We start from the raw sequence: 27098 nt of genomic DNA, 5'->3' as shown, positions 1-27098 counted from the left end.
TCCTCCAACCTAGGGCTAGACACTGTTCACATTCAGATGTTGCAGCACCTTTCTCTTGTCTGCAAGCACTTTCTGATACCTTTCTCTAGTGGGCAAGCACTTTGTGATTAATACATACAACCACATCTGGGCAGAGGGCACATTTCCCAGATGCTGGCATGAAGCCATTGACATACCCATACCTAAGGCTGGTAAAGACAAACACTTTCCTTCTAGCTACCGCCCCATCTCCCTCACCAGCTGTGCTTGTGAGGTGTGTGGTGTGCGGTTCGAGTCTCGCCATTTACTATCCACTACAAAGTATGGATTTTGACCATCTAGTTATTTTCTCCACTCATGTCCTGAATGGTTTTTTGTAGAAATCCCAGACTGTGGTCGTGTTTTCCGATTTGGAGAAGACCTACGACACCTTATGGAGAACTGGTATCCTCCATACTGTCTACACATTAGGCTTCCATGGCCACCTGCCCTGTTTCCATGAAAAATTTTTAAAATACGAAGTTTTCAAGGTGCATGTGGGTTCTGCCTTGTCAGACACCTTTATCCAGGAAAACTGTGTGCCTCAGGGTTCCATCCTGAGTGTTGTCCTCTTTGCTATCGCCATTAACCCTATAATGTCCTGTCTCCCACCTGGCATATCTTGCTCCCTTTTTGTTGACAATTTTGCCATCTATTACAGTTCTCCATGGACCTATCTCATTGTGCGATGTCTTCACTCGTGGAGCATTGACAGCGGCTTTCATTTTTCCACTGATAAAACTGTTTGTATCAGTTCCTGGCAGTGCACTTGGGTTTCTCCCACAATCTTTACATCCTGGGCCTGTTGCTCTTCTGTTTATTGAAACTACAAAATTCATGGGGCTCATGTTCAATAGGAAATGCTCTTGGTCCTCCCATGTCTCTTACTTGGCAGCCCACTGTATGTGGTCCCTAAATGTCCTCCTCGACCTCAGTTGTAGTTCCTGGAGAGTGGATTGGGCCACCTTCCTCCATTGTACTGGTCCCTTGTCTGTTCGAAACTAGAGTATGGATGCTTTGTTTGTGCATCTGCATGTCGGTCCCTCTTATGCAGTCTCAACACTATCCACCATTGTGGCATCCATTTGGCCACTGGCACCTTTTACACTAGCCCCGTTGAAAGTCTGTATGCCGAAGCTGCCAAACTACCGCTGTCCTACTGCCATGACTTTCTCCTCAGCAGATATGCAGGCTGTTTGTCTGCTGTGCGTGGCCACCCATCCTATTCCTCTTTATTTGATGACTTCTTTGATCCCCAGTATGGGGCACGTCCCTCTTCTCTGTTACCCTCTGGAATTCGCTTTTGGCTCTTGCTCCGGCGGCTTAACTTCACACAACCTGCAAGCTGCCCTGTAGGTGTGAACCCTTCACCACCTTGGCTTTATGTGGTGGCCCATGCTCACCCTGTCCTTCATTAGCTTCCTAAGGACACTACTCCAGCCTCACTCTATCGCCCTTCAACTTCACGACCTTGCCATGGAACTTCACGATAGTGCCTTTCAATATACAGATGGCTCTCAGGTTGACCGTGGTGTCAGATATGCCTTCGTCATTGGCACCGACATCTTTTGGTATCAGATTCTGGCACACTGCTCAGTATTTACAGCAGAGCTCTTCGTCTTGTATCAGGCCACGGAGTACATCCAGTGACACACACTTTTCAATTGTGTTCTCTGCTCAGATTCTCTTGGTGCTCTCCAAAGTCTCTGCGCGCTATACACTGCCCGTCCCTTAGTGCAATGGGTCCAGGAAAACTGTCACATGCTCACTCTTCATGTAGCCACTGTGTTGTTGTTGTTTATATGTGTTCCTGGTCATTTCCTGGTCATGTCAGTCTGAGAGGAAAAAGAGGCTGCTGATGCTGCTGCCAAGGCTGCAGTCCTCATACAGCAGCCCACTAGTCCCTATATTCCCACCAATAATCTCTGTGTAGCCGTCTGTCAGGAGGTGGTGTCACTTTGGCATCGCCATTGGTTCTCCCTTCATGGGAACAAGCTCCAGATTATTAAGCCTCTCCCAGCAGCTTTGATGATCTCCTCTTGGCCTTGCTGCCGGGAGGAGGTCATTTTAACTGTGTTGTGTATTGAGCGCTGTCTTTTTAGCCGTCGCCATTTGTTAAGCGGTACTCTCCCACCACTTTGTGCACAAGTTTAAATTTCTGCCATTTCCTGATGGAATGCCCATTTTTTAACCATTAATGTTTGCTCTCTTGAGTTATCAGCCATTTTAGCAAACGAAGCATGGCCTGTCGACCACATTTTACTTTTTATCCATCGTAGCAATATGGTGAAGGCCATTTAATTTTTAGTTCTGGACCCCTGTCTCTCTGTGGTGTATTTTATAGACTGTTCTCCATGTCCCTGTTTTCAGCTGTCTTTTCTTACGTTGATTGGGGTTGACGTGTAGTAACTCCTCTGTCGTCATGTTTTATAGTTTTGACTTGGGTGCATATGACCCCATTGTTTTCATGCCCTAAAACAAAACAAAACAATACAAAATACAATACAATACAACGATTATGTAGGCGTGGCTGTCCATTGACCGGAAAGCCACCTTTCGTGTAGAACACAATTGTCCGAACATCTTTTCACAGTTTGTATCATCGTACCATGAGTTAGAAGACAGGGAAATACCGGTTTGTTGCTTTGATTTTGGACACCAGTGTAATTCACGATGTGCCAATATGAAACACCTATTAGGCCTAAATACAAGCAAAAAGTTTTATGTTAGGACATAGTTTCACATTTCATTCATACGCTCCAGTTTTTCAAGCGTGAGATGGAAAACTAGTAGTAGTATGAAATTTTTATATAAATTTTGAATCGTCATATTCTTCCATATAATTTGTGTGATGTCCCTGTTTCTTCTCCTTCCTTGTATTAATAAACAGTCTTGTCGTCACTAATCTGTACCTAGTCCTGTCATTATCAAAACATATTCTCAATTTAAATTCACTAACCCTGCCAGAATCACTGGTTTAATTATTCCATGTTTGTTCTTTGGTTAGGCATTATTACATGTTCGTACAACATGTCTTCCATACTATTCTGAAAATAGCAGTGGCTGATAACCGGGGAGTAAACTGGCCCTTAGTAGTTTAGCGACCTGGCAAATATTTTCTGTCAAAATTTCATTTTCTTGAATACGCCGAGAAGATAATATGTAATCATTGTTACCTGCTATTCCTGTTAGACACGTATTTCCACTCTGATCATCCAAATCTATGAATTTTGCTAATAATTATAACAACGTTTATCATTCGCTCACCCAATCAACCACATAAACAAACAGCGATTGGCATTCACATGTTCAGGCTTATTTGTCTCAGCTCGTATATCGCCATCCCCGTTTGTCTGCAGGAAAGTTTTTTATTTCTAGATGCAACATGGATTCCCCTGGCAGAGACATCACATACACTATGCACCCATTCAAAAATCGACTAATGATTCTTTCATATATCAACATAGAATATGTTCAAAAACCAACAGGTATTTAAAAGTCGTATGAACCATCAATAGACCAATGTGCAGTGGATGTTAAACGCTTTGTGAAACAAGGTGGTGTCTTCCCCCCCCCCCCCCCCCCCCCCCCCCCCCCCCCCCCCCCCCCCCCAAGAATATAGAATATGAATTTGGTGCCCTCTGAAACTGCTGACCAGAGCAGATACTCTGGTTTTCTGGTTTGCATGTGCGCGCACTCACACACACACACACACACACACACACACACCACACCAAATCCAGACCTGCTTTCTCAGCATTTTTAGAATTTTATTGTTAAATCATTTTGGGTCTTTTCCATCTTTTAACACTATTTACTGGCCAATCAGTAAGTGTTATTTAACATTCATTAAATAGTATGTTTTAATTTAGGGGGGTTATATTTTGTACTTTTTACTGTACTTTGGTGGTTTATAATTTCGGTAAAAGCCAAACATCTACTACTAAAACTGAACAAAATTTGAACATTTTTACCTTAAAGGACCACAGCCAGTTATTTTGACAATGTCTCTAAAGGCGCAATAGTGGACTCTATTTTTTTACATCTGGTGAGCTTCTTTTATTTCACTGTTGTGATCTTGTTCCCTCTTCTTCTTTCCATTTTATTTTATTAAGTGGAATTGCGAACATACTTTAGTCACTCTTCTCTGCCTAAGTGTTGTTGTGCTTTGCAGAAGTTTAGTGCTTCTCATTATTATGTTGTGTTGGTGCCTTTGTTCAGATAAGCTTTTAAATTCCACAAAATTTGAAGTGATATTGTGGATTAGATGTCTCGTCTGTACATCATCAAGTCTGGCTACCAGAGGTGACCTCTGCACATTCTTTTAAACTTGCTAGACACTGCTGGAATCAACACCTGAACCCTTTACAGAGAGATAAAAAGAGGAAAAGGTACCTGGTGAATGTTTCTTTTCAGATCAACAGAACAACTCTTCTGTTTATGTACAATCAAGTAAAGGGCCTGTTCATACACTCATTGCAACCATTGAAATATGTAAGGTACTGGTACACAGTGACTGCCGGATAGGAAAACACAGAAGCTCAAACAAAATTAACAATCTGTGTGTGGTGTTCAAGAAATTCTGATGTGGTCCGTGTGATGGAAGTGTTCAGTGCATTTGTGCAAAGTGTTTTAATAAAGATGGTGGCCTTAACTGAAAACATATCAGAGAGAAAAGCAACATTATTTTCTTATAATTGTCACAGCAATTTCTGTCCATAACTATTTCTATTTCCTAATAAATATTAGTTTATGGCCTGTTTAGTGCTTTATTGAGAATATGTCTCAGAGATAAACAATGTTATTTTATAACTATGTGTTTATTTCCATTTGTAAGTTTATCAAAGTTTAACTTCAGTGAAGACAAAAAAATTAAATGTAACACATTGATAGAATAAGTGTAAGACAGTAGTGACGTGTTAAGATACTGTACTGAATTAATTTAACAAGTAAAATAAATATCATGGGCCAAAATAACCAGTAGCACACTTTCCATATAGTATGCTAGTGCCGCTCAACCTAATACTTCTAAAGAACACAATTTACAGTCTGTTTAAACTTTGCCCATAATTCCTCTATGTCCTTTGTACTGGAACTAAATGATATCAGTTCATTGCCTAAGTGGGATGCTAATTGCTCATCTGCTCTTTGTAGCAGAAATACTCTTCTAGCCTTCTGTATTGATTTATTAACTTAAGTAACCATAGTCACTGATTGGAAATTGTTTCAGGCTCTTGACTCATCACTTAGTACAGGCTTCAGCTTTGATTCAATTCATAATCAGATGATCCAACATCTGAATGTTAGTCAAAGGCTCCGTGCACTCAGGATCTTCAACGATATTTGGGTCACCTCCTGTTGAAGCGTGTTTTAAGTTTTCATTGAAGATAAGACTTTATGAATTCCTTAGCCTTATGACCGAGCGAGGTGGCGCAGTGGTTAGACACTGGACTCGCATTCGGGAGGACGACGGTTCAATCCCGCGTCCGGCCATCCTGATTTAGGTTTTCCGTGATTTCCCTAAATTTGCTCCAGGCAAATGCCGGGATGGTTCCTTTGAAAGGGCACGGCCGACTTCCTTCCCCATCCTTCCTTAAGCGAACGAGACTGATGACCTCGCTGTCTGGTCTCCTTCCCCAAACAACCCAACCCAACCCCTTAGCCTTAATGTAAGAAGTTGACAAAACAACAGCTGAAAAAGTTTTTATGCTTCCTACAAGATGCTGGGTGCTGTTCCCATCCTGATTGTAACAGATTGAGGGTGGGACTGTTATGGGAGCCTCAAGGGACACTCGCCCACCCTGATCCATCCACTTACTGACCTGATTGTTTCTCTCACTATAGTTGGCCCAACTGATGTTCATTACATATTTAGCCTTCTCACTTTTACTGTTACAGATATCCTATCTAGCAGGTGCTCTTTACTCCTTAACTGTTTTAAATCATAATTGTGTTGTCTGGATTTCTCAGCTCAGGCATCAGTAATATTTTTAGTTCTTCAATAGTACTATTTTTACATACTTCCATAATTCAAGCAAGTTTCTGTTTAACATAATTAACTCCAGATGACTTGTATCTTGATCGAGTGACTGATGACCTTGCTATTTTGTCACTTATCACTCCAAACAACTAAACATTACCTGACCAGACGTTCTGTTCTTCCTACCACCACACTTCAGTAGTTCCCACTAGATCTTACTTCAACCTGTCCATTTTCCATCTTAAATTCTCTAAGCCATCTACCCTATTAAGGAATCTGATATTCCACACTCTGACCTGTAGACTCTCAGTTTTGTTTTTTATGGTTACTACGTCCATCTGATTAGTCCCCACCTGGAGATCTGAAAGTAGGACTATTTTACTTCAGGAATGTTTTATCCAAGAGGATGCAGTCATTGTGTAACCATTCTGTAGAGCTGCATGCCCTCATGAAAAATGAATGGCTGTACTTTCCCCATGCTTTCAACCACTCACAGCTACTGGAAGATGGCCATCAGCTAAAGTTACAAGGCCAGATCGGATAATCATCCAGACCGTGCACGTGCAACTATTGATACGGCTACTGTGCCTGTTCAGGAACCACACATTTGTCTGGCCTCTCAACGGATATCCATTCGTTGTGGTATGGCTATCAGTATCATTGAGACGTGCAAGCCCCCCTCCATCAACAAGATCCGCAGTTTGTGTAAGGTGGCGCAGAGTTATTATTTTAGTGTTTATTCTGTTCACTAATCAGGATTTTTAACAGTGCATTTTTAATTTTGGCTTGGTTGACAATTTTTCAATCTACATGTGTGGAAATGACTGGTACATAAAGATGAGTGATTTTTGTTATACACAGTTTTAGTTTTATTAGTTTCAATCAAATTTGGCTTGGGCTTTTATGGCAATGTAGCTAATAATATTGCTGTTGAGCATCCAAAATACACACACCCAGAATGAACCTTCATTGTAAAACTGTGCAAATGTCCGCAATATGAAGACAGTTTGGTTATATGAAAGAAATGCTTCTGTGAGAAATTTAGTTTTGTTTTTATTTTTATGTCTAAAATTTGTTTCAGAAAAAGGGTAAAGTACGCATTAGTAAACTAAAGAGAAGTAACCAGAAACGCACAAAATTAGCACGTCAAGGAAAACTGAAACATAAAAGAAATAAGAAAGCTACGCCCAAACCACTGTTTGGTGGACCTCAGAATCCTCCCCACCGTGGCAATGATGAAGGAGAAGAGGAGAGTGATCATGATTTGGGAATCCTAGATATGGTTGATGAGGATGATATTGATTTCTTGAAAAATGCCGTTTCTTCCCGGAGTTACTCCCTCCTAAATAAAATTCGCTACAGAAAGTAAGTAATTTTCTTATTGGTAAGTGACATATATGATGATGATACCAGCTCATGGTGTATAACTGTTTATGGTAGAACATTCTTGCACAGTTAAAACCCCTGCAGAGCACCAATTTACTAGCCGGCCGTGGTGGCCGAGCGGTTCTAGGCACTACAGTTTGGAGCCGTGCAACTGCTGCGATCACAATTTCGAATCCTGCCTCGGGCATGGATGTGTGTGATGTCCTTAGGTTAGTTAGGTTTAAGTAGTTCTAAGTTCTAGGGGACTTATGACCACAGATGTTGAGTCCCATAGTGCTCAGAGCCAACCAACCAATTTACTGAGAACCACATTCCTGTAAGTTGTAATAAAAAATTAATATTATACAACTGAAAACTACATTACAGTAAGCCTTTGTTGAGTAAGTCATGTGACAGCTCTAGCCAATGGCAGGGTGTATTACTCAAACCAAGCGAGTTGGTGCAGTGGTTACCACACTGGACTCACGTTCAAGAAAACAATGGTCCAAACTGGCATCCGTCATTTGGATTTAAGTTTTCTGTGATTTCCCGAAATTACGACAGGCAAGTGCTAGGATGGTTCCTTTGAAAGGACACTGCCGATTTCCTTCCCCATCCTTGACACAATCTGAGGGCGTGCTTCATCTCTAATGACCTCAATGCTGAGGGGTCGTTAACCCAATCTTCCTTTTTAATTGCTGAAATTTCCAAACATTCTCAAAGTGAGTTCCAGAATCATATATTTATTGTACAGGGTAATAATTGTGTGACGGTTGGGGAACAGCAATATGTTTGTTACAAATTTCTCAGAAAATTAAGACGAAGAAACATTTTTTTCTTTTAATTAATGGAGAGACAAATGGGCTGACTAATACTCATCTTCAAGAAGTGCAGTTTTCCATACATCTTATTGGAACACACTTGAAGACAGTAGAAATCCTTACTTTACGAAACACACTGTCCTTTATCAGAGGGAAAATAGAGGAAAACTTTGAGGAAGGTTTGAAGGAATGTTGAGGGAGGTGTTAAGCCTGCAGGATGTGCAATACCATACTGAAGAGGGAATAATAAGGTGTAATGAAGAACATGAAATATAGAGAAGGAAAAGTCAAGGGTTTGACTTGTCTGCTCAAAGGTGATATGGGAGGTGTAGAGTAAGAAGCAAATATGATTATAAACAATGATGGAAAAGAAATGATATAATAATAATATTAATAATAAATGTTTAATAAAGGAAATAAAGTGGATTGGGTCCTCAAAAGAAGAAAAGGGGGGGGGGGGGGTTACTTTTGGGAGGGGTTGACTTCACAGCAACTGAAATGTTGTGTGGGAGGATCTGAATGCTGTGGACAAATGCATTGGGCAGGTTCAGTCTCAGTGTCAAACTTAGGAATCTACCAGAACAACTGATGATCTGGTGTTGTCAAAGGGTTCTCGGGATGTCTGAGTACATTCTCCCAATTGAATTTCACATGATCCTATTCCAAATCTCGTGCCACTTTCCTTGACATTTATCTCATCCTCTCGAAAGGTCAGCTACACACCTCTGTTCACATTAAACCATCCAACTAACAAACAACAGTACTTACGTCTGACAGTTGCCATCCTTTCCATATGAAACATTCCATCCCATACAGCCGTGGCATTCGTGGCAAACGTATTTGTTCAGATGCGAACTCTTTACAACAATACATCAGAATTCTCACCTCAGCCTTCACTGAACTTAGTTACCTCATCTGCTTAGTTCAAAAGCAGATTTCCCGGGCCATCACATCCAATCCCAGTACTGCTGATCCCTAGTGCTAGTCCTGCAGTGTATACAGGAGAATTTCTGTGAAATTTGGAAGATAAAAGATGAGAAACTGGTGGAAGTAGTTGCCCACAAAAGGCAAAGGTTTGGGTCACAGTCCCTCACACAGTTTGAACATGTCAGGAAGTTTAATGTCACTGGTCACTCCTCTGCAGAATACCTGCCAGGTTTGCCGCGTGTAACCATTTCCAGGGCAGAGAGGTACACCGACTCTGGATAAAATCCACCCTGCAAATTAAATGTGAGGGGTTGGTGTTGTTTTTAGGTGGTTTCCTGCATCTCACTGTGTGTATAACAGGCTGGTCCCATGTTCCACCTCATATACTCGCTACCCAAACATTTAGAACACTTTCTTACACTTGCACACAAAATTAACTCCATATGCAGACAGAATGGGTGCACTGGTTCGGTCCTATGGGGGTGACTTAAATTCTCAAACAGAATATGCTACAAAGTGGAAAATTTATTTTGTCAATCAATACCATGTCTCTATACAAATGAAGACTGATATCTAACAGAACAAAATCTCATACATTTAAAAACACTATAAAATGCTAAGTGAGCAATAAAAGCCATAATATTTAATACACACAACAACAAAAGTTTTGCATCACCTTGGTTCCAAGAGTTCCAGAACCTGTACAGAAAATTGGAATAGAGATCAACATCATTTCTGCCCTTTTTGTTGCTCATGAAAACCACACATTGCATGTTGTACCACCATACAGCAGGACTTTCAGAGGTGGTGATCTAGATTGCTGTGCACACTGGTACCTCTAATACCCAGTAGTACGTGCTCTGGCATTGATGCATGCCTGTATTCATCGTGGCTTGGTATCCACAAGTTCATCAAGGCATTGTTGGTCCAGATTGTCTCACTCCTCAACGGCAATTCAGCATATATTCCTCAGGGTAGTTGGTGGGTCACGTTGTCCATAAACAGCCCTTTTAAATCTACCCCAGGCATTTTTGATAGGGTTCATGTCTGGAGAACATGCTGGCCACTCTAGTCAAGCGATGTCATTATCGTGAAGGAAGTCATTCATAAGATGTGCACAATGGGGGCACGAATTATCATCCATGAAGATGAATGCGTCGCCAATATGCTGCCGATGTGGTTGCACTATCGATCAGATGATGTCATTCACCTATCGTACAGCTGTTATGGTGCCTTCCATGACCACCAGCGGTGTACATTGGCCCACATAATGCCACCACAAAATAGCAGGGAATCTCCACCTTGCTACACTCACTGGACAATATGTGTAAGGTATTCAGCCTGACCAGGTTGCCTCCAAACATATGTCTGATGATTGTCTGGTTGGAGGCATATGCAACACTCATCGGTGAAGAGAATGTGATGCCAATCCTGAGTGGTCCATTCGACATGTTGTTGGACCCATCTGTACTGCACTCCATGGTGTCATGGTTGCAAAGACAGACCTCGCCATGGACGTCAGGAGTGAAGTTGCTCACCGTGCAGCCTATTGCGCACAGTTTGAGTCGTAACACGACCTCCTGTGGCTGCACAAAAAGCACTATTCAACATGGTGGCGTTGCTGTTGGGGTCCCTCTGAGCCAAAATCCGTAAGTAGTGGTCATCCACTGCAGTAGTAGCTCTTGGACAGCCTGAGCGGGGCATGTCATCGACAGTTCCTGTCTCTCTGCATCTCCTCCATGTCCAAACAACATTGCTTTGGTTCACTCCGAGGCTCCTGGACACTTCCCTTGTTGAGAGTTCTTCCTGGCACAAAGTAACAATGCGGGTGCAATCAAACCACAGTATTGACCATCTAGGCATGGTTGAACCACAGACAACACGAGCCGTGTACCTCCTTCCTCGTGGACTGACTGGAACTGATCAGCTGTCAGATCCCCCTCTGTCTAATAGGTACTGCTCATGCATGGTTGTTTAGTAACTTCAGTCAAAGGAACTGTGTCCATGTTACAATCTCCACAGTCAACATCTATCTTCAGGAGTTCTGGGAATCAGGATGATGAAAAACTTTTTTTAATGTGTGTATTTGTGCGGGCAGAATTACGTAGATTTGCTTATCAGGAATGATACAGTGAGTCACCCCTGTTGCATAAGTGAGCAAACATGAATTGAGGAACCAGTCCTATCTCTAATGGGAGTAATGCAAACAGCTCAAGCCTATGAAACTACCCATGTAGCCCAGGGTTTGTTTTTATGGAAGATGATGTATTTAGTCGAGGAGACATTACTGAGAACCTGATAGAGAATTGTGTCTTAGTTCCTTCCAATTCCTTCAGAAACCTGCTTTTGAACCACCATCAGATGGATGCTGAGGAACTGATTGGAGCATCATTAACCAATAACGAAGTTCACAGTTACTCCACCCCCATGCAGGAACTGTATTCTTCATTGTCTGAGGATTGGGTGATACCAAGGTGATAATGATAAAGTCAGTTGTTGAATTTTATAGCATCTCGCTGGTTGCTTTTGTGTGCTGTGTAGGGAAACCTTGGCATAAATGATCAAATGCTACCTTGTGCTGTTCTTGGAATAAAGATAACATCTAAGTCTCCATCAATGAGTGTTCCGAAGACAGTATTCCTCTGTTGATGGTCCGAATTAATTAAAAGATTTTCTGTCAAGATATTGATACACCCACCCTCCCCCATTTGTTCTCTTCTTCTTCTTCTTCTTCTTCTTCTTCTTCTTCCTAGTTCAGCTGTGGGAACATTGTTAATACATTTTGGGGACACAATATCCAAAGGCAGTTATAGGTGCAGATGTTCCAGGAAAATCTTCCTACCTTTGTATGATCCCTTATCTCGCAGTATTATTGTAGGTATCTAGCCAGTGGTGCCCTTTTGAATAGTTTTGAACAAGAGTTTGCTGTCCCTCAAGTTAGTGTTTTATGTGTAATATCCTCATGAATTCCATGCTACATTGAGCTACCACTATTTTTAATGTAATCCGTAGACTTAATTTGCTTATTTGGCTGTTTGAATAACTGAACTGTGAATAGTAGTGTTGTGTGTCTTCTGTCAGATCTGTACTTTGGCAGAAATAGGGTTTGTCTTTTATGTACTTGATATTATCATTTTGTGTCACTCTGATTTATTGAGTTGCTCACAGTCCACATACAGTAAATCCCAAGAGAAAATGTTGAAACCAGATGCTGTGTCATTTTCCTGGTTAAAAAAAGTGTAAATCTCCTATTTTCAAACTTTTGTAAGAAAAATAATCAAACTGATGAAATTGCTGGAAAATGTCTGTATATCTTAACATTGAAGTATTCTTTGTCTTAGTACAGTGGAGGCAACTTACTACAAAGAGATTGAAACACTGCAGATTAAAATCTGTGTTATTCCATGCTCTTTTACCAACTGTTGATTGTTAACCAATAAAAATAAATTATGTTCTAGTGACAGTCACAAGGATGTGAATAAAAGGAAAAGGGCTCCTGATGATGGTGAACAAGAGATAGAAGATAAATATGAGGAAGAACTGCTAGAACCAGGAAATAAGAAGACAAAGTACCTGTTACCTATTAAAACTAAGCAGGGAATTGTGTGCAGGACTGTGGAAGAAGAAGAAGAAGAAGGTAATTTAAATAAATGTAACACAATTATGAAACATTAGCAACTAAAATATGTTTTTTTAGTATCTGGAATAAGTCAATACAGAATATAAACAATAACTTTTTAAAACATACCATAGTGATGTAGAGAAAGTTGAGACAAACAATTTGATACATGACACTTGCAGTCTATAAAGCCAGAAAATGGCATCAAACTGACCTACAAAAGTTACCTATGTTGCAGAGCATGCACACTGCACATTGTTTTCAGTATCCTCTAGTCTATCACACCACTGCCTTATTTGGATGTTTTGTTAAAATTATTAATGTAAACTTTACAGTGAGGGTAATGAAAGAAAAACCACTTTCATAAATGATATACAGAAAGTAATTAAACGATGGAAAATCCAGGATGTAATGATGACAATGTTAATGAAACAATATATTGCTACTCACCCTATAGCAGGTATATTGAGTCACAGATAGGCATAATAAAAACACTGTCAGACAAGTAAGCTTCAGCCAAAAATGCCTCCTTCCAAATTTGACAATGTTAAAAAACCATGCACGCATATACGTGAACACAACTCCCCCATATATAACATGTCTGACTGCCAAGGCCAGACTGCGAATAGGTGCACATGATGGGAGAAGCAATCAGGCTGGGAAGGATAAGGAGGAGGCTAGGACAGGGAGACGGAGGGATAGTAGAGTAGGGTTGGGAGAGGGTAGAGTGCTGCTTGTGGGAGCATACAGGGACAAGATAGAGAGAGGGTAGGACTGCTAGGTTGTTAGGTTAGATGGAGGGAAAGTGGGGGCAGTAAAAAGGTTGTAAGTGCATTGGTGGAATAGAGGGCTGTGTAGTGCTAGTGTGGGAACAGTGAGGGGGGTGAAGGACACTGACTAATGAAGGTTGAGGCCAGGAATATTATGGGAACATAAGATATATTGCAAAGAGAGTTCCAACCTGCAAAGTTCAGAAAAGCTGGTGTTGGTAGGAAGTATCCAGATGACACACTCTCTGAAGCAGTCATTAAAATGAAGAACGTTGTGTTGGGCAGCGTGCTCAGCGGCTCGTTGGTCCAGCTGTTTCTTGGTCCCAGTTTGTAGGTGGCCTGTCATCTGGACAGACAGCTTGTTGATTGTCATGCCCACACAGAACACAACACAGTGGTTGCAGCTTAGCTTGTAAATCAAATGACTGATCTCACATGTAACCCTGCCGTTGATGGCATAGGTGATGTTTGTGATCGAAGTTAAATGATGGTGACACACTACAGATTTTGCTGCTCCCCACAAAAAAAGTCTGGTAATAAGGTCTCATGAGCAAGGGGGTCATATGGTTTGAGATGACACTTTCCCAAAAAACACTCTAGGAAGGTTCATAGTTTTGTTAGCTGAGCGTGAAGTAGTGCAGTCTTATTAAAATCATTAGCAAGTGAAATTGTGGATCATTAAACAATAATGTTCACTATTCACAGTCTCTTCAAATAAGGTACCATCTGGATACTGGAACCCACACTCCAGTTTCCTGTTCACGCCGTGGCATTTCAAGCACAGCACAAGGATTCTCATGGACCATACTTGTGGCTTTTTGCTTTAACATGACCAGAGAGTTGGGACCAGGCCTCATCTGTATAGAAGATGGCATCAAGAAATCAGTGGTATTCTTCTCAATAGAGGATGTAAACCATTTACAGTAACAAATTCGCTTTTCATGATCCAATTTTTATATTCTCACACTGCTGTCACTTCATACAGGTTGCAGGTCTCTGTTGTGTTGAGTCAAAGATACGCAACTACTTCTGTTCGTTTAATTTAGATGGTCTTGCAGTTCATTCGGCATCTAAATCGAGACTGTCTCTCAAAGTTTATCAATAAGTCAATAAATTGCATTATAATGAGGTACAGAAAATTGTTTATCACCTTGTAGAAGAATGCGTTCAACAAGAAAAATATGTTCCTCAGTTGAAAGCACCATATTTAAAAAATCTCTGAGAAAACCGGACTGTCAACTTGTTTTCTGCGAACTTTGTTTTGAACTTCCAACATAATCTACATCCGTAGTGCATGGTTACTCCTCTTATACTTATGGCTACAGCCATTTCTGAAAGTATTATGTACACATGTCTCCTCTGCTTTTATAAAATATATGTTTATACTACATCATTATTGTTTTGTTACACCTTTCTAATTGTAGTGAATGATGAAGATAATGAAAAAGAAAATATACCTGAAGAAGGAAAGGCAGTGGAACCTGATAGTGAGAGTGATGGTGAAATTGTGCTTGATGAAACAGTCGAAGGTGATTCATTGAATCCAAACGTACCAGTCAGCACAGCACAGTTAATTTTTCATAGGCAACAGCTTCTTCAGAAACGTAAATTTCAGATTGGTGTCCTTTCTAGTGGACTCCTTGAGGCACCAGAGACAAAGGTATTAATCGTATTTATTTATAACTTGCTGGTGTTGAATTATATGTTTGTCTAGTCATAATGTTGGAGTAAGTCTAACTGAATTAACTTGTGGTATGTTGCCCAGGTGAAAAATTTCAAGGCGTTGCTGGAAATTATGGAAGAAAGAACTCCTGAAATACGTATTACAGTTTGCAAACTGGCATGTGTTTCATTGCTGGAAGTTTTTAAAGACCTCCTACCTGCATATCAAATTAAGCACCAGGAAACTGCAGGAGTAAAATGTATGTAACTCCTTTATTTAATTTTAAAGTCTCCTTTTTCTTGTAAAGTTATTGTAATCATCTATGAGATAAGAGCCTTACAGGGGAAAAAACTTTTTTTTAAAATTAGATTAATTTTTGAAATGTTACAATTTCTGTGTGTGATTTATATATATTGTTCAACAATAAAATTAACCAAATGGACACAGAGGGTGTAGTTGGAGCAGAAAACATGGACTGAAAGTTTTGAAAAATAGTACGTTGTTTTGAGACTTTTTATTGACTATATTGATAGGATATTTCATTCAGTACTCTGTACTCCAGTGACCTTTGACTTTCTTTAATTCTGTTAGTCATTTTTGTTGATGTAATTAGGTGAAATCAAATAATGGTATATCCAGGCTACAACCCAGGTTATGAAGCAACAGGGAAAGGAAAACAGGGAAGGTAGCAAACCATGCCTCCATCCTTGCTACCCTCCCTGTTTTCCTTTCCCTGTTGCTTCATAACCTGGGTTGTGAGTAACTAAATCCACTTTCCCTTCTTCCCTTTCTTTCCCCTCTCTCCTCCCTGATGAAGGAACATTTATTCCGAAAGCTAGGAACTTAAATTTTCAGTTGTTTTTTGTGTTTCTATTGGCTGTACTGAGCTGAGGTAAGTACTGGCCAGCCCCTCTATCTCTTTGTTAGACAGTGAAGTGTTGCAGTTTAGACGGAGGGCAGGAGAGAAGATGTGGATGGGGGAGGGGGTAAGTAGCAGAAAGGAGAGAAATAAAAAGAAATTAAATGACTGGGTGTGGCAATGAAATGATGGCTGTGTAGTCCTGGAATGGGAACAGAGAGGGGGCTCGATGGGTGAGGACAGTGACTAACGAAGGTTGAGGCCAGTAGGGTTACGGGAATGTAGGATGTATTGCAGGGGAAGTTCCCATCTGTGCAATTCAGAAAAGCTGGTGTTGGTGGGAAGGATCCATATGGCACAGGCTGTGAAACAGTTATTGAGATGAGGGATATCATGTTTGTCAGCGTGTTCAGCAACAGGGTGGTCCACTTGTTTTTTGGCCACAGTTTGTTGGTGGCCATTCATGCGGACAGGCAGCTTGTTTGTTGTCATGCCTACATAGAACACAGCACAGTGGTTGCAGCTTAGCTTGTAAATCACATGACTCGTTTCACAGGTAGCCTTGCCTTTGATGTTAGTGGCCGGCCTGGAGCAGGTAGTGGTAAGAGGATGTGTGGGACAGGTCTTGTATCTAGGTCTATTACAGGGGTATGAGCCATGAGATAAGAGATTTGGAGCAGGGGTTGTGTAAGGATGGACGAGTATATTGTGTAGGTTCGGTGGACGGCAGAATACCACAGTAGGAGGGGTGGGAAGGATAGTGAGCAGGACATTTCTCACTTTAGGGCTAGACGAAAGCTAATTGAAACCCTGGCGGAGAATGTAATTCAGTTGCTCCAGTCCCGGGCGGTACTGAGTTACGAGGGGAATGCTGCTCTGTGGCCAGACTGTGGGACTTTGGAAGTTAGTGGGAGATTGGAAAGATAAGGCATGGGAATTTGCTTTTGCACAAGGATGGGAGGATAACTACAGTCTGTATGGAATGGGTGGCAGCTGATGAAGTGGAGATATTGCTGGTGGTTAGTCGGTCTGATATGGATGGAGGTACTGATGTAGCCATCTCTGAGGTGAAGGTCAACATCTAGGAAGATGGGTTGTTGGGTTGAGTAGGACCAGGTGAAGAAAATGGGGGAGAACTTGTTGAGGTAGTGGAGGAATGTGAATAGGGTGTCCTCACCTTCAATCCAGATGGCAAAGATGTCATAAATGAATCTGAACCAGGTGAGGGGTTTAGGATTCTGGGTTTTTAGGAAGGATTCCTCTAGATGGCCCTGAATATGTTAGCATAGGATGGTGCCATGCGGGTGCCCATAGCCGTACCGCAGATTTGTTTGTAGGTAATGCCTTCAAAGGAGAAGTAATCGTGGGTGAGGACATAGTTGGTCATGGAGACTAGGAAGCAGAGTGTTGGTTTGGAATCCATAGGGTGTCTGGAAATGTAGTGTTCGATAGCTGTAAGGCCATGGGCTTTGGGAATGTTAGTGTACAGGGAGGTGGTATCAATAGTGATGAGCAGGGCACCATGTAGTAAAGGGACAGGAACTGTGGAAAGTCAGTTGACGAAATGGTTGGTATCTTTTATAGAGAAGGATAGGTTCCAGGTAATAGGTTGAAGGTGTTCGTCTGTAAGAGCAGAGATTCTCTTAGTGGGGGCACAGTAGCCGGCCATAATGGGGCATCCTGGGTGGTTGGGTTTATGGACTTTAGGAAGCACATAGAAGGTGGGAGTGCAGGGAGTGGTAGGGGTAAGTAGAGAGATGGACTCTGGGAAGAGGTTCTGGGATGGGCCTAAGGATTTGAGTAGTGACTGGAGATCCTGCTGGATTACTGGAATGGGATCACTGTGGCATGGTTTGTAGGTGGAAGTATCTGACAGTTGACAGAGTCCTTCTGCCACATAATCCTTGCAGTTCAAAACAACGGTGGTGGAACCTTTGTCTGCAGGTCAGGATCAGATTTTAGATGGTGGACTGCGGTTCTTTCTGCGGATGTAAGATTAGTTTGCATGTTGAGGGATTTGGGGAATGATGGTGAGGCAAGGTTCGAGGTTAAGAAATTCTGGAAAGTTAACAGGGGGTGGTTTGGAGGCAGTGGGGGTGGATCACGGTTGGATAGAGGAGTGAACTGAGTTAGGCAAAGTTCAGTATTGGTCTTTGGTTGAGTCTGATTGATCGGGTTGGTGGCGAAAAAGTGTTTCCACTGTAGGGACCGGGAGAAGGAGAGAATGTCTTTAACTAGTTGTGCATGGTTGAATTTGGGACTGGGGCAAAAGGTGAGGCCTTTGGAAAGGACTGATATTTCTGTGGGACTAAGGCTTCTGGAGGAAAGGTTTGTAACTGTGTTGTGGGTCTGTTTAGGTTCTGGGTACTGTGTGGTGATGGGAGGGAGTTTTGGAGGGTGGGGTAAGTGTAGTAGGCCTGTGAGACAGGGTTTGTCAGCTATGAAGGGTCGTGGGGAGGTTTGGAGGTTGTTGTAGAAGTGGTGGACATTGGTACTCTGAGGCGGGAATAGGAAGTTGTGCCTATCACAACTCAGCACCATATTGTTTATGTTAGAGGGGTCTCTAGATAACACTAGCACTTCCCCCTTTCCTGTTTCAGTAATGGAATGACTGTTAGTAAGGCCCCGTATGAACTTAGATCTTAAATTTTGTCGTCATGGACTTTTTGCAAGGTAGGTGTGTGGGAAAGCTATGTGTTGGTGGACTCTTCACATATTCTTTGATGTTGTTGACTGTAAGCCAAACTGTGATACAAAATGCCTTTATTGTAGCGTCTACCACAGGAGATGGATGAGCATGTCTATGACACTGTGGTGCTTACTAAGCAAACCTGTGACAAAATGTCCTCCACCGGTTTGAATCTTCTCTGTTTCCCCCCAACAGTCCCACCTAGCAAGTGTCACAGACTAAGCGTTAATACTAAATGACTTTTGAATGAGAGTTTCTTAAACTGCCACATTTGTGGGTGGAGTACACTTTCAGAGAATTCTTCTGATGAATCTCAGTGTGAAACCTACCTCTATTATGATTAGTTTTATGTGGCTGTGTCATTGTAAATTACTCTGTATGCATAATTCTGCTTGTTTATTGGGTGTACACACACACGCACACACACACGCACACACACACACACACACACACACACACACACACACACACACACACACACACACACACCTGTGCCTCTACATAACGCCAGCTGGATGCTCAATGCTGTGAATGCGGTTTGGGTTGGGGTTGTATTGGATGGGGTGAATAGAGGGAGAGAGAAGTGGGAATCAGTAAAAGGGGTGGGTAATTAGCAGCTCTGAGGGAGGCAGCCAATTTACTGTCTAGGAATGCAGGAGGGAGGTGTGGCATGTGCACAAGCTAAGCATGTGATGCACGGGTACCATAGCCAGTGGGAAACAGCACACAATGAAAGATGACATGGAGGCATAAATCAGGAAGGGGTGATAGGACAGAAGAAGGGGAAACTGTTGATTAGAATGTGTAGGGACATTGGATTAATGGCAATTGAGGCCAGGAGGGTTGCGAGAGCAAAATATATGTTGCAAGGAGTATTCCCATGTGCATAGTTCAGGAAGGGGAAGGCTACAGATGGTCCAGGTTGTGAAGGAGCCATTGAAATCGAGTGTGTTGTATTCAGATGCATGTTGTACCACTGGGTGGCCAACGAGGTTTTTGGCCACAGTTTGGCAGTGGCCATTCATGTGGGTGTACAGCTGGTTGGATGTGTAGTATTGCAGCAGAGTTGTTATGAGACGACTGTGTTCACCCTGGAGTGGAACAACTGAACCACAACCTTTGCCAGGATTTCATTATTTATCATGCTGTGAAAAAAGAGACATCTTACCCAAGATCTCGCCCCCTCCCCCCATTCGCTAAAAGTGGTATTCCATTACCCATCCAACATTGATGTCATCCTATTCCATCTCTATGCCACTTCTCCTCCCAACCCACTGCTAAAGGGATCTTATTCCTACGGAAGATACAGTTGCAGGACCTACTCAGTCCACCTATCCAGCACTTCCTACTCCAGTCCAGTCACTTGATTTTTCTAAACTATCTGAGACAGGCCCACCTGTGAAAGCAGCCATCTCATACCAACTCTGCCGCCATTACTGCACAGCTTTTTATGTCAATATGACAACCAAGCAGCTGTCCAACAGAATGAATGGCTGTCATCAGACTGTGCCCAAGAGCAAAGTGGACAATGCTGTGCCAATCCGTGCAGCTGAACGTAACAAACCCAATTTCAATGGCTGCTTCTCAACCTGGACCATCTGGATCCGTCCTTCTACCACCAGATTTTCTGTGTGATACAGATGGGAGTCATTCTTGCAACACATCCTCCCCTCCTGTAAACCACCTGGTCTCACTCTCTGCTAACCCACTGTCCCCTCACTCTTAATCCAACAGTTTCCCCTTTCTGTGTTCTATTGACCCCTCCCAATTCAAGTATCCATGTCACCTTCTTAGTGCACCACTTCACACCGGCTCTAGCCCATACAACTGCCACCTCTCCCTCCCGCATTCTTAGCCAGCAAACCAGCCGACACACTTCGAGCTACTAGCTACTAACACCCAACCCCTGTTCCTACCTACCGCCTCCCCCCCCCCCCCCCCCCCCCTTGTCACACCCCATCTGAAATGAACTCCCATGCCACCCAGTCCACCTGATGAATTGCAGTCACAAATTTAATATAATTTAATTTCTGATTTCAGTAAAGAAAACAACTTTACAATTACAAAATTATGAAAAAAGTTTGTTAAAAGCGTACAAAATGTATCTTCAGAAACTGGAGAAACTGACAAATATTCTCTGCCCCAAAAGAGGAAACACAAAAGTATTTTCAGAGGTAAGCTATTTCTTCATTTAATACAGAAAATATAAATTTTGAATACTTGACAGGTAGGAACTCAGTAATTTATAGCTGATAAAAATGTAATTATTGTAAGGGGTTAAACTTTTAGTTGTTACTTGCTGGTCATCAGTGAATCAAACTCTTAAAAATAAGATTCATAGTCACATTGTAATTTTGTAATTACTCCATGTTCGATATAAATTTAAAAATCTGGACAATTTATGAATTTCATACTCAGCATCTTATGAAATTATCATCAGACATTAGTGAACGTAAGTATCAGTGTCATGTAAGTGTAAATGTGTTAGGACACTGGAAGAAATCCTGCGTGTGAAATGTCAGAAATTACCCAGTGACTTTGATGGATCACCTCCAATGTTTCAACGCCTAAATATTTATTTTATTTTCTTTCTTTCTTTCTTTATTTATTTATTTAATTTTTTTTAAAATAATTTTACCCTGTTTGGAATTTGATTCGGTGGATCTCAGATTACAAATCCAAAGGTTCTTAATTCAATTTCTAGCAGCTCATAGAGATTGCCCCCCCCCCCCCCCTCTCCCCATGCCCCACTTGTTGCTACTTTTATTCCTGGAACTAGAGTGTTAAAAAAGAGAGAGAGAGAATGATGTTTCCTCTCAGAATGAAAATTTATCTCTATCCAGGATGTTGATCTGGAATCTTGCCTCCCAGATGTTATGTTCATAGCACCTGTTCTATCCAAGCATTTCTCACAACTCGCCCTTACTGCTGTTTTGTTGTTAGTACCTATCTCCTACTTTCCAAATTTTACAAAAGCTCACCTACATGCCCTGCTGGGTTAACACTCCTGGAAGAAAGTGGAAGAGAGATACTGGCAGAATGGTAGTTCTGTGGGCAGATAGTGAGTCATGCCTGGATAGTTCAGACAGTAAGAGAATTTCATGCTAAAGCCAGGGTTCACAGTTCAAGCTCTGGATCAGCAACTATTTTAACCTACAGAGTTAAAGTTTCAGTCTAGTCAAGCCATGGTTTAACTTCCATGTTTAATTTTAGATCCCTTTGTTACTGCTTGACTAGGTTAGATTGGAGGAATTTAAAGGTGTGTGTCCACCAGCAAATAAACTTCTGCAAGTTGTTTCATGTAGAAACATCCCCACCAAGTCAACTTCCACAAGTTTCGTCAGCTTGGAGAAGTAGCTTACACAAATTAGTGGAAACTATTTCTCGCATCTTGCTGCAAGTACTTGCTGAACTTCCCAATTGCTGGAAGTTTTGAAAATGACTGTCAGAAAGAATAATAGTGCAAATACAGATGGGTCCAAACAAATGAACTATTGGAACCCCCTAAACATATATAATTGGCACCACAGCCAAGTACGCATGAAATTAATTTCAGACTACTTTGTTTCGCCACAAGGAGAAATAGAATGGCAGTACAGACATCAAATTTTATCAGGTTTTTTAATGTTTTCATAAACATAACTGCATTATGTTTGTAATACAAATAATAAATCATCATCATCAGTTATCTGCTATATTAGCAGATCCTTTGCCTCTCCATTTTCTGCACTCCATTGCTTCCTTCTTAAGGCTGCTGTATGTTGCAGCATCCATCATGTCATCCAGTATCTGGAATCTCTTCCTTCCTCACTTCCTTGTCTGTTCTACATAACCTTCTTAAACTGTTTTTATCAGTCCATCATTCTTTCTTAATACATGTCCAATCCAATCCAATTTCTTTTTCTTCTCTTTATTACATCTAGTAACTGTCTTTTCTCTCCCACTCTCCTCAGTACCTCTTCATTTTCTACTCTGTTCATTCAGCTTATTCTTTCCATCCTCCGCCATATCCAGATCTCAGAAGCCTCTAGCCTTTCTCTGTCTATCTTCCTCATAGTCCATGTTTCAGCGCCATATAGAAGAACATTCCATATAAAACATTTTATGAGTCTCTTCCTTAGTTCTCTGTCCAGAACACTGCAGAAAATTCTCCTTCTCTTATAAAATGTCTCTTTTGCCATTGCTATCCTTGTTTTCATTTCTGTGGTGCACTTAATTGAAATGGCATGGGAGTCGGGACAGGTTCCATCAGACTGGACAAAAGCAGTAATCGCACCAATCTTTAAAAATGGAAACAGAAGAGATTGTAACAACTACAGAGGTATCTCTTTAATCAGTGTTGTGGGTAAAATCTTCTCAGGCATTGTTGAAAGGAAAGTGCGAGTATTAGTTGAGGACTAATTGGATGAAAATCAGTGTGGGTTTAGGCCTCTTAGAGGTTGTCAGGACCCGATCTTTAGCTTACGGCAAATAATGGAGAAGTGTTATGAGTGGAACAGGGAATTGTATCTATGCTTTATAGATCTAGAAAAGGCATATGACTGGTTCCCTGGGAGGAAATTATTGTCTGTTCTAGGAGATTATGGAATAGGAGGCAAACTTTTGCAAGCAATTAAAGGTCTTTACATGGATAGTCAGGCAGCAGTTAGAGTTGACGGTAAATTGAGTTCATGGTTCAGAGTAGTTTCAGGGGTAAGTCAAGGCTGCAACCTGTCTCCACTGTTGCTCATATTATTTATGGATCATAAGTTGAAAAAAATAGACTGGCTGGGTGAGATTAAGATATGTGAACACAAAATAAGCAGTCTTGCATATGCAGATGACTTAGTTGTGATGGCAGATTCGATTGAAAGTTTGCAAAGTAATATTTCAGAGCTAGATCAGAAATGTAAGGACTATGGTATGAAGATTAGCATCTCCAAAACGAAAGTAATGTCAGTGGGAAAGAAATATAAACGGATTGAGTGCCAAATAGGAGGAACAAAGTTAGAACAGGTGGACAGTTTCAAGTACTTAGGATGTATATTCTCACAGGATGGCAACATGTTACACGCATGGGAGAAGCAAGGTTACCCAAGAGACTCATGGGTTCAGCAGTAGAGGGTAGGATGAGTCGGGGCAGACCAAGGAGAAGGTACCTGGATTCGGTTAAGAATGATTTTGAAGTAATAGGTTTAACATCAGAAGAGGCACCAATGTTAACACTGAATAGGGGATCATGGAGGAATTTTATAAGGGGGGCTATACTCCAGACTGAACACTGAAAGGCATAATCAGTCTTAAATGATGATGATGACTTCCAGTCAGTGTCTATCCTGCTTCCAATATACTTAAAAATTTTGCACCTGTTCTAGTATTTATCCATTCAGCATAATTTTCATTTCCTTATTTCCTCCTAGTGCCAATATTTTTGTTTTATTTGTGTTAATTTTCGTTCCATATTTTTTCTGTTAGTTTCAGTGGTGTCCACCAAATCCTATAATTCTTTTTCCCCTGTGGCTAGAAGGACCATGTCATCAGCAAACCTCAAACCCCCTACTCTTCTTCCTCCAATTTCTATGCCTTTGTCATCTAATGAGCATTGGTCAGTCATGTTTTCCAAGTAGAGGTTGAAAAGAGTAGGTGATAGACAGCATCCTTGTCTTACTCCTTTTCCTAGTCCGATCCAGGTTGCACTTTCTCCTCTCACATTAATTGAAATTTTTTGATTAAGAAATAATGAGTTTACAAGTCTTCTGGTTTTCCAGTCCACGCTCTTTTCCCTCATTATAGTCGCCAGCTTGTCCCAAACCACATTGTCAAATGCCTTTTCTAGATCGATGAAGCACATATATATAGGTCTCTTCCATTTTTAATAAATCTTTCTCCCAAGATTTGTAGTAGCCCTATTGCATCTCTGGTGCCCGTATTCCATCTAAAGCCAAACTGCTCCTCGCCAAGATTCTCCTGCATTACTTTTTCAAGCCTTTTATTAATTATTCTTAACATCACTTCGGCTGCATGTGAAATGAGGCTGATTGTCCTGTGCTCGCTGCATTTATTGGTTTCTTGTTTTTTCGGCAATCAAATCATTACTGTTGTCAGAAAGTCCTCAGGCCATTCACCACTGTCATATATTTTTTTACATAATCTCAATATTTCTCTTATCCCATCTTGTTTCAAGCATTTTAATATTTCTCCCGGTATCGTATCTGTACCTACTGCTTTGCCATTTTTCATTGCAGCTACGGCAGAGTTTACTTCTTCCAGTATGATGGTTGGTCCTTTCTTGTCATCACTTAGACTGTTGTGTGATTCAAGTTCCAGAGTTTCTGGTTTGCTATTTGTGTCATATAGGTCTTTTATATAAATAATAAATACTTTTTCCAAAAATCGAAGAATTATTAAAAGGCCATCTCTAGGTGGTATAGCTTGCTGCAATTTTGTATCTTGCTTTTGAATATTTGATTGTACAATATGCAAGGGATGTTTGAAACTAACATACTGGTACAGTATTCTTAGAAAGTTATTAATCTGAATGGAGTCCTCTCATATTATTTCATTCAGTAGTGTTTCTCAACAGCTTAAATATGTATGCTTCTATATCCATTTCTTCACCCAAACACTAATTTTTCTTCTTAATTTTTTTTTTTTTTTTTTTTTTTTTTTTTTTTTTTTTTTTTTTTTTTGTGGCAAGTTTATCCTTCAATAGATTAACTTGCAAGAGTAAACTTGCACAAGTTTTGTTCTACGTTGACACCTCAGCAAGTGTCTGCAGAAGTTACTTGTGGAAGTTACTCACTAGTGGACAAACACCTTAAGGGCATACTACCTTCAAAAGGATCATGCCATCTAAAACACCATCTTTTTTACTTATTGGAGGGATAAAAACCATTTTGTTGATAAGAAGTGGAAACAAATCAGATATCAGGAAAAATACTGCGCAGAGAATTTTCTGATTGCAGTGAGCATTTTGAAAATTTTGGCTAGTGTATGCACTGTTTATAATGTAGGAAAAAATGATAAATAAGAATAATACTTCATGCTAATTTAATGGTGAAGGACTCCCTCCTCGCTTGTATGTAGGGACTCTTTTTAACACTACCACACAGATGGGAAGGCCAAACAACTGAGAACTCAAAGTTGTGACAACAGTGAGAAGCAGTGAAAGTCAACAGCTGTCTTGTGTTGTATCACCATGTTGGGCATAAAAAACTGGTGTGATGTGTAATCATTACAAGATTGTTAATTAAGTACAGAGAAATCATTTTGTATGTTGTTAAGTTGTGTTTGTGTGTGTTTAATGCTCATAATATACATTTACAGCCATCTCTGAAATTTTAAACACAAGCAGCACATGAAAATCAATTATGAAGTGCCATTTTCATCCTGATCTAATTCAAAATAGTTTTTACAGCTGCATTTTTCACGTGAGATATTTAACACATCTCAGTAGAACAGTATATTATAATATGTGATACCATGGATGGCAGATACAGACTTGCTGGGGCGTGTGGAATAGCCTCAGGTTGCCTTATATTCTATTTAAGTCCACCATTGCTACTTTTAATGTTTGAACACACTTCCTACTTCACACAGAAATACAAGCTCAAAATGACTTTCAGTCTTGCAGAAACTGCAGTAGCAGCAAAAACTGAAAAAGAAGAGGCCTGTGTTGAGTTCAGACAATCTGTGGTGTTGCACCCATAGACTCTCAAACTTCATTCAGGAAACAAATATTTTACTCTGCATAGAGTATTAGCTGTGTTGATTGTGTATAATGTATTACAGCTGTGCACTACAACTCAAGTTTAACCCAGATTTGTGCCATTCGTGGGCAGTTTTCTTCGAATTTTGCCACCTGAACACCCTTCACAGGATCAATTAAAAGCCTACTGCCCTCAGAAAGTCACTCGTAATGAACTTCATTTGACAGAATTTTATAATTAAGGTAACAAGAATAGCTTTTCAGACCTCACAAGCTATATTACAATCATGTAGTAATTCCATAGAAATGTCCTGACCAACAAAAAATTTATTTATGATGTGTTTCACCATGCGAAGTCTGCAGATAACCTCTTTTGCAAATACACCTAAGCATATTTTATCTGATGATGATGACTCAAAACATGTCATAAATAAAGGTTTTAGCAATCAAGATGTTTCCGTGGAATTACTACATGCCAAGACTGCATGGTCGCATGCCCTGCAAATGGAAGACTTCATCAATCGAATGGAAGTACAAGTGCTATTAACTCAGACAGCTAACCAAAACTTGAACAATGGTGGCCACAGGTAGTTTGGGTATGCTATACTGACTGAGCCCATAAACAATACTTGATTACCTATAAACAATATTTAATTACGTATAGGTGCCCAACTCAGATATTCTCAAATAAAAGAAGTTG

At 40.8% G+C, this 27098-nt stretch overlaps 1 protein-coding gene across 2 annotated transcripts in view; it reads left to right on the top strand.

The window, feature by feature from the left end:
* Positions 1–27098, top strand: part of LOC126268142 (nucleolar complex protein 3 homolog) — a 100568-nt gene that overhangs the window by 33318 nt on the left and 40152 nt on the right. The window contains exons 2-6 of one of the 2 annotated variants that reach the window (XM_049973673.1): positions 7080–7363; positions 12570–12748; positions 14925–15160; positions 15266–15422; positions 20752–20885. In XM_049973673.1, coding sequence (XP_049829630.1) covers positions 7080–7363; positions 12570–12748; positions 14925–15160; positions 15266–15422; positions 20752–20885 — 990 coding nt within the window. The remainder of the gene's footprint in view (positions 1–7079; positions 7364–12569; positions 12749–14924; positions 15161–15265; positions 15423–20751; positions 20886–27098) is intronic. The other variant, XM_049973674.1, reaches the window with a different exon arrangement.

This window comes from Schistocerca gregaria, chromosome 4, assembly GCF_023897955.1.
Source record: "Schistocerca gregaria isolate iqSchGreg1 chromosome 4, iqSchGreg1.2, whole genome shotgun sequence".
Taxonomy (NCBI): Eukaryota; Metazoa; Arthropoda; class Insecta; order Orthoptera; family Acrididae; genus Schistocerca; species Schistocerca gregaria.
Note: the sequence above shows the minus strand (reverse complement) of the source record. Positions and strands in the feature narration are given on the sequence as shown.